At 38.1% G+C, this 8788-nt stretch overlaps 1 protein-coding gene across 1 annotated transcript; it reads left to right on the top strand.

Annotated features, from left to right (window-relative positions):
- The first annotated feature begins 3976 nt into the window (after nucleotides 1-3976).
- On the top strand, nucleotides 3977-7080 carry LOC111021709 (histone deacetylase 6). The gene is made up of 6 exons (XM_022298746.2): nucleotides 3977-4702; nucleotides 5351-5791; nucleotides 5874-6016; nucleotides 6298-6385; nucleotides 6484-6611; nucleotides 6799-7080. Exons 1-6 carry the CDS (start codon nucleotides 4160-4162, stop codon nucleotides 6851-6853), a joined length of 1398 nt encoding a protein of 465 aa, XP_022154438.1. The 5' UTR covers nucleotides 3977-4159; the 3' UTR covers nucleotides 6854-7080.
- The last annotated feature ends 1708 nt before the right edge of the window (nucleotides 7081-8788 follow it).

Below are 8788 nucleotides of genomic sequence, written 5' to 3'. Positions count from 1 at the left end.
TTGAAAGGTTTGAAATTAAGTGTGAATTCGAGGTGCTCAACATTAATTGAGCAAGCAGTTGAATTGTTTTGCTACTTCTTGAAAATTTGTGGATATTATATGGAGTAGTTGAATCAAGCATGTCAATATAGCAGCTGAAGCAAGCACGTCAATATAGTAGCTGAAATTTTATAGACTTTAAGTATACTTAAAGTCTATAAAATTTTGTGATGGACCAGCCTAATATAGCAGCGAGAGAAGGATGTGACGGACCAGATGTGCTTGGTCTATTATCAACTTTTGTTGATGGACCAGCCTGATCAATAACTCTTGTTGATTTATCTGTAGCATCTTTTGAAATCTCTTCTAATACTAGTTTGCTGCGGGGTTTATGATCTCGTATGTGGTCTTCCTCTAGGAATGTGGCGTTTGTCGATATAACTACCTTTTCATCTTGACGATCATAAAACAGACCACCTCTCGTTCCTTTAGGGTATCTCACAAAAAGACACAATTTTGAATGACGTTCCAATTTCTTAGGATTTTGTATCAACACGTGTGTTGGACAACCCCAGATTCAAAAATGACGTAAACTAGCTTTACGCCCGGTCCATAACTCATAAGGTGTTTCTGAAACACTTTTAGAGGGAACGTTATTCAAAATGTAAGCTGCAGTCTCTACTGCAAACCTTCAGAACGAGTTAGGCAACTGAGCAAAACTCATCATGGATTGAGCCATGTCTAACAATGTTCTGTTTCTTCGTTCAGATACACCGTTCTGCTGAGGCGTTCCTGGTGCAGAGAGTTGTGACTGAATTCCATGTTCTATCATATAGTCTTGAAATCTCAAATCCATATACTCCCCACCTCGATCTAATCGAAGTGTCTTAATTGTTTTACCTAATTGGTTCTCAACCTCGGTCTTAAACTCCTTGAACTTTTCAAGGGCTTCAGACTTGTGATGTATCAGGTAAATGTAACCGTACCTAGAATAATCATCAATAAAGCTGATGAAATATTCATACCCTCATCGAGCTCTAACATTCATTGGTCCACAAAGGTTTAAATGTACGAGTTCTAAAGGTTCTTTGGCTCGATGACCTTTTCCAGTAAAAGATCTCTTTGTCATTTTTCCCTCAAGACATGACTCACATGGCGACAAAGAATCATCTTCTAACTACGTAGCTGAATTCACCTGGAAATTAAGAAAAGAATGGCATATCTTTTAGAATTCGCATAGAATTTCTAAAAGCTATATCTTGTCAATTTGTTTTAGGTTTTGGGAAAATTTGTGAGTTTTTTTGCATCCTAATTTTTGTTGTTTCTTTGTTCAATTTTGCTTTAATATTCTTGTCTAGTTGTTTGATCTTTTGTTCGTCTTGCTATTTCTTTGGATTTTGAGTCTTAGATTCTTAATTCCAGATATTTTATCTTCATTGTTTCGTATCCTAGTTTGTTGAATCTTGAATATTAGATTATTGATTCTTAGTTTACCTTATTTTGTATGTTCTATTTGTTTCTTGCTTGGGTTTGATACTTTATAATCATTTTTGTGTGACTTCTTACTTGTTTGCTTCTTTAGTTTCTTGGTTTCAATATCTTGGCTCATCACCCTATAATTGAGAAAGAATTCATTCTTGTGAGGGAGAACATACCTTTTAGAGTGTAAACGCGAGAGAACCACGTCCATCGAGTGAAGCACATGAGGGAGTAAATTGTAAGGTCCATTTTTATTTAATTGTTTTCTCTTTTGCATTGATATCAAACTTAGGGGGTAGACCTAATAATGGAGATGTAGAAGGGATGGAACCACAAGAACAACTCTTTGCGAGAGTCATGCAAAACGTGGTGACCATGATCAATGAGAGGTTTGATAGGATGAAGTAAACACTCCAAGCTAGGGATAGACCTCAAGGAAAAAGGCCGCCTGAAAAAGTTTTGGAGGAAGAAGATGACTTAAGGCAGGAGCTGGAGGTTGGAGTACCTAGAAGAGGAGAACGTCGAGGCTTGAAAAGAATAAGAGGTTTGTAAAATAGAATGCAGCAAGGGAGGAGAGAAGACAACAATGGAGATCGGGGCTTTGACAACATTAAGGTTAAATTTCTCAAGTTCCATGGCACTTCTAACCCTGAAGATTACTTCAAATGAGAGCAAGAAGTTGAACACATATTTTATGGCAACAACCTCACAGAAGAGAAAAATGTAACTATCTCTATTACACATTTTAAGAGTTATGCACAAACTTAGTGGGGTAAGGCGTGTTCTAATTTAAGAAGACGACAAGAAGGTCGAGTGGAAACATGGCTGGAATTGAAGAAGCTCATGAGGAGGCGTTTCATACTAGAGTCATTACCTGAGAGATTGTGCACAGAAGCTTCAAACTTTATGCCAAGGAAGCAAGAATGTTCAGGATTACTACAAAGAAATGGAACGTTGATGGAAATACTGGAGATGGAGGAAGATGAAGAATCTACCATGGCGCGTTTCCTTAGTGGCCCTAATGCAAACATATCTGATCGTGTGGATTTGCAAAGTTATGAAGCTATTGAAAATCTAGCTATAAAGATTGAAAGACAAATCCAAAAGCGTAAGTCTAGGTACACTTCTTCTTGAAGAGATGTGAATGTCGAAGCAAAAACAATAGAACGCATTCTTGAATTTCTTTTGAAAATTTAAAATACAAAAAAATATAAAACATGAAAGAATTTCGGATTTTATCTTTGAAGACACTTCTTTATGTAAACCCAATGAGACAACACCACTTGAACTTTCTCGCTAAGTTTCTCGGTCGAGAATCCGGATTGTGGGATCCAATTTCAAGGGATTGAGAGAGTAAGAGAGTTAGAGAGATTTTTTAGCGTGGAAAAACCACCGGATCGGAGAAAAAACCACGACCCACAAGGGAAAATCCACTATGTGAAAAATTATTACAATCACACAGATTTCTCTCACCGACTCCAATTACACAAAACACTCTTTCAAAGCAAATACCGCTCAGTTAACTAGAGCTGGTATATCAGGCTTAAAATATTTCAATTGGGATGATTAGAACCCAAGCCCATGAGCTCCTTTTATAGTAGTTGAAACACACCTCCTCTTGTACTTTTTCGATGTGGGACTACTTCTAGTATATGGAGGTCATCCTTGTATTCTTCCAATGTGGGACAACTTTAATTGCAATATTTTGCCAAAACCCAAAAACATCTCGGTAAGAAACTGCTTCTACTCACTTGGTAAAATAATCTATGGCTACCAAAATAAATCGGTGTCCATTTGATGCTTTAGGTTCGATAGGACCTATTACATCCTTGTCCCACATAGAAAAGGGCCAAGGGGCTGTCAAAGTATATGCAAATGAGAAGTAGGAGCATATACCTTGTCCGAATAAATTTGACATTTTTGTGACATTTCTTTGCATATTTGATAACAATCTGTCTCCATAGTCAACCAGTAATAGCCGACTCTTAAAATTTGTCTAACCATCATATGTCAATTTGCATGAGTTCCACATACTTCTTCATGGATTTCCTCCATAATCTTGTTGACCTCTCTTCCTTCGACGTATCTTAAGAAAACCATGTCGTAGTTTCTCTAGTACAATATTTCTCCATTTAAGAAAAACTTCATTACCAGCTTGTAGAGGGTGTGCTTATCATTTGTTGAAGCACTGAGTGGATATTCTTTGCTCTTGACGTACTGCTTGATGTCATGAAACCAACAGTTGTCTTCAGGTTGTTCCTCAATGAATTTTACCTTCAACATATTATATTTTACATATTTTAATTTTAATAAATAAAATAGGTTCATAATATAAAATAATATATTTATTAAAACTTTTTATTTTTTTTAATATAACTTTACAAGTTTGAAATTCAAAATTTGAGAAGACCCATAAAAAGGTTGTTTTCAAAATAGTTTTTAGAAATCAAAACTATGCTAAATTGAATAAAAACAAAATCCAAATTGCCAACCAAACAAATCTCAAAAAAAAAAAAAAAACACAAATCTAATTAGGGCAACCGATGCAAGTTCTCTCTCTCACTTCCCCGACATCCCTTTCTCTCCCACTCTCAATCTCCTAAACCCACTTTTCTCTCCGATCTCTTCCAAGCAGTGGCGATAGCTCCTCCGGCTCCCTCTGCAGCAGCCTGACCCACCAAGGCGGCGGGTCCTCCACGATATGGCCGATGACAGTTTCGGCGGCGCCTCACTTCTATCAGGTCCCGACGGCCAGAAGCGCCGAGTGACCTACTTCTACGAGCCCATAATCGGCGATTACTACTACGGCCAAGGCCATCCGATGAAGCCCCACCGTATCCGCATGGCCCACAATCTCATCGTTCATTACGGCCTCCATCGCCGGATGGAGATCAACCGGCCCTACCCTGCCGCTACGGAGGATATCCGGAGATTCCACTCCGATGACTACGTCGATTTCCTCGCCTCCGTATCCCCCGAAACGCTCTCCGATCACTCCTTCTCTCGCCATCTCAAGCGCTTTAATGTTGGCGAGGACTGCCCTGTTTTTGATGGCTTATTCGGCTTCTGCCAGGCGTCTGCTGGAGGCTCCATTGGTGCTGCCGTCAAGCTCAATCGCGGCGATGCTGATATTGCTATTAATTGGGCTGGTGGTCTTCATCATGCTAAGAAGTCTGAGGCCTCTGGTTTCTGTTATGTCAATGATATTGTCTTGGGTATTCTTGAGCTGCTGAAGTATCACAGGGTAATGTTCTTACAGATTGAAGAATAATTGTGTTTTATTCTTATGTTTTGGTTTTGACCCACTGTGCTGCTGGATATTTTGTTCTTTGATCTATTAAATATTCTTGTTTATTTTTGAAATTGTTTTGTTTTTGTTTTGTTGAACTTCGAGTATCATTGATTATTTAGCAATTTGGATCTTAACGTGAATAGCCTGGCTGAAAATTTCTGCTTGAAGCAGAGGTGTTCTCTGGATTACACATTCATAATATCTTTATTCTTTGATTATTTTTGTGCTGTTATTAGGACTATTTTTCCTCCTTCATAATCAAAGCCACCTTTCTTAAGCCGGAAGGGGCGTCCTAGTTGGGGTTTAGGCTCTTTTGGTCATACTGACTTAGAGGTCTCAAGTTCGAACTTCTAGTGAGCTCCATACCAAAAACCCTTAAAGCAGGTTTGAGCTTTGGGGGGCACGGGTACCCTTGGGTATAGGGGAGCAAAAGCTCCGACTCCCGGTTATCCAAAATTTCTAAATCTTTCTTGTTTTCCCCTGCCTTTAGATTAGTTTCTTGAATTTCTTTTATCATTTTGGGTTCTCTGAATTTCGATTTTCCCCTATTAAAGCTTTAGCAATGCTCTACGTTCTAAGCTGCTAATTATCATTGTGCAGCGTGTATTATACATTGACATTGACGTCCATCATGGTGATGGGGTGGAAGAGGCATTTTACACCACTGACAGAGTAATGACGGTCTCCTTTCATAAATTTGGGGATTTCTTTCCAGGGACTGGGCACATTAAGGATGTTGGAGTAGGGACTGGTAAAAATTATGCCCTTAATGTCCCCTTAAATGATGGAATGGATGATGACAGTTTTCGTGGTCTGTTTAGGCCTCTCATTCAAAAAGTTATGGAGGTGTATCAGCCAGAAGCGGTAGTACTCCAATGTGGAGCCGATTCCTTATCTGGGGATAGGTTGGGATGCTTCAACTTATCTGTAAAGGGCCATGCGGATTGCCTTCGTTTCTTGAGATCGTTTAACGTTCCTTTAATGGTATTGGGTGGAGGAGGATATACAATCCGCAATGTCGCCCGCTGTTGGTGTTATGAGGTGTCCATCTCTCTTTCTTTGTGTCCATGTGCCTTTAATTTATCTCCTTCTAGAATTAATTTATGATACGTTCTCTTAACAGACAGCAGTTGCTGTGGGAGTTGAACCGGACAACAAATTGCCTTACAATGAGTATTTCGAGTATTTCGGACCTGATTATACACTTCACATAGAACCATCCAACATGGAGAATCTTAACTCACCTAAAGATATGGAAAAGATAAGGTAACTTGTGATTGTGTGTTGCTCATTTCATGACGTACTTCGTTTGATTGAACACTGTGAACTTAGTTTCTTTTGCGGTTTGGCTTCTTCAGTGTCATTCTTCTTTCATTCTGGTAACAGAAAGAGTGTGAATAATGGAAAACTCATATCTATGGAATAGATAATTTCTTGCTCATTCTTCAAATGCTAAATACTTGTTGGGTTTGTAAGAACTTTTATGCTTTTATGTCATCTGACTGAAAAATCTAATATAGACAAGTTGCCTCCTCTATCTCTTCTAGGAACACCCTGGTGGAGCAACTCTCTAGACTCCCACATGCACCAAGTGTTCCTTTCCAGATGACTCCCTCATCAGAAGTTCCAGAAGAGGTTACGAAGCACCTGCACAATAATTTTACTAAATCGCATAATTTTCTGTTTCTCTGTGGTGTTTTCTTGTTCTGAGATGGTAATGCTTTGGTTGTAAGGTGGAAGAGGACATTGAACGGAGACCGAAACGCCGCATTTGGAATGGTGAAGATTATGATTCTGATTCCGAAGAAAATAGAAAGCGACCTAACATCAGTGATGGATCTGGTGTAAACGATCTAACGAGGTAAAGGCTTAAGCTCTTGTACTTTTTTCTTGACATCCCAAGCAAGATTCTTGATGGGACTAGTGCATATCTCGATTCTGGATATTAAACTTCAAAGGTATTGTGATATCTTGAGCATCTCACCGAGGCATCTACTCAAAAGAACTTGGTGCATTATAATAACGGAATGTCAGTACATGTGATGCAGGGACGTAGTAGACGGTATGGATGAAGATAAAAACATGGACCATCAACCTTGTTGACACATCAAAACTGTGCGTCGAGTACACAGCGTTGAAGTCTAACCAATTTCGATGAGGCAAGACACCTTAGATCAAGCCTTAGTTTTCGAAGACTGGGTTTCATCTTTTGAGTATGCATTGGAGCATACTGATCGATCTTCTGTAACAAGGCTATTTTATCAACATGAAAAGGTAAACAATTATACACAAAGGAATACACTGATCAGGAATCGACTTCATTTACGTTAGCGACCTGTGCATCGATATTTCAATGGAGCCCCATAGATTCGTTTAACATACTTTTCTTAAAAGTATGCGAAAATCACATCACGTTACATTTTTAACTACCACCCTTAAATGTGTGGTTGCTAAGTTTGATGCAACAAAGTAGTAAGAGTCCAATAAGTTTTCCCTTTTCTTTCTACCTTTTTCAAGAAATATTTTGAACATTGTAAGCTCACACAGTAGAAGTATGGCCATTTGCTGGTCCTTGCAAAGCCAATGGATTGCATTTGTTGCTCAAGAAACTCGTGATTCTGTCCTCAATTTGCATCTCATTTTCCCAACAATCGTCTTTAGAAAAAGAAGCTGAGTTAAATTGTGAAACCCAACCCACTTGATTGTTTATGATCCAACTTTTCATGTCCTCGCGTCAGAGCTTTCCAAGAGTTGTTTAACTCCTTTTACAAACAAAGGAACTGTATATTTTGTTCACCAAAACCCCTCTTGCTTGTGACCGTTTTTGCGAAATTAGAATTGTTTGGCTGTATTCTTAGCCAAAATTGTTAACTCGTGAATCGTAATTAAAATTTAATGTATCGTATATCGTAGCTTTGCGATTTCTTTCTCCAGCAACCAAATGTAATCTCTCTCTCCCCAGCCATTTATTTAACTGATTAGGTTGGTATTGGTTACCTTACAAATTTACATAGATGTGTAATGAAGGTCCAAGAAAAGATCTAGCATGGAAGTATGCTCGATTGGCAAATCTACACTTATTTGTAGTTTTTGTTCAAAAGTGACAAAAGGATGAGTATATAGGGTGAAACAACATCTTGTTCGTGGATATAGAAATGCAATTGCATGCGAAAAGTGTTCGGATCGTGTGAAGGAAGAAGTTAAAAGAACATAAGTCTAAGAAAAAGGTGATAAAAGAAAAAAGAACTCTTATACTCGAGATTGATGGTGAAGATTTTGGTATGGAGGATGAAGATGAGGATATTTGGTTATAAGTGATTCAAGTATGAGATTTTCTTCAAACTCAAAAGACCAAGTTTATAATCAATTAAATCCTGGACTGAAGGTCCAATGGATGCATATTTTACTCATAATCCACAAACATTTATTTATAATCGGAAGAATGAGAAAGAAAAACAAATAACAATTATGAATGAAGCCTACCAAAAGGAAATGAAGGAGCCCACACTACAAAGAATTGTCCGATGGATTTATTGATACTGAAATATCTCTAAATGTTTGTAATTATGAAAGTTTTGTTCCTATGGTTGAAGCAATAGGATATTCGCGCCTGGTTTGAAACCACAATCTTATCATTAGCTAAGAGTGTCATTGTTGAAAAAGTAATTAGCGCCAACACACGAATGAACAATCATAAGGAAGAGTGGGCCAAAGTTGGGTGCACTATCATGATTGATGGATAGACAGGTAGAAGAGATAGGATATTAATTAACCTCTTAGTTAATAGCAAAAGACGCCATGTTTATTGAGTCTATTGATGTTTCTTCTTATGTGAAGAGTGGAAAGAAAATGTTTGAACTGCTCGATGATTTTGTAGAGTACATTGGAGAAGTCAATGTTGCACATGTTGTCACTGATAGTACCTCAGCAAATGTAGTGTTGGGTAAGAATGAAAATTCTTTGATTCTCTTCAAATTAGTCTTATCTTAAATACCTCTAAATGTTTGTAATTATGAAAGTTTTGTTCCTCGGGTTGAA

Source organism: Momordica charantia (assembly GCF_013281855.1).
Source record: "Momordica charantia cultivar OHB3-1 chromosome 11 unlocalized genomic scaffold, Mcharantia_2.0 BLBB01000011.1, whole genome shotgun sequence".
In the NCBI taxonomy this organism is placed as follows: domain Eukaryota; kingdom Viridiplantae; phylum Streptophyta; class Magnoliopsida; order Cucurbitales; family Cucurbitaceae; genus Momordica; species Momordica charantia.
The sequence above is the reverse complement of the archived record's forward strand: the minus strand, read 5'-3'. Positions and strand labels throughout refer to the sequence as shown.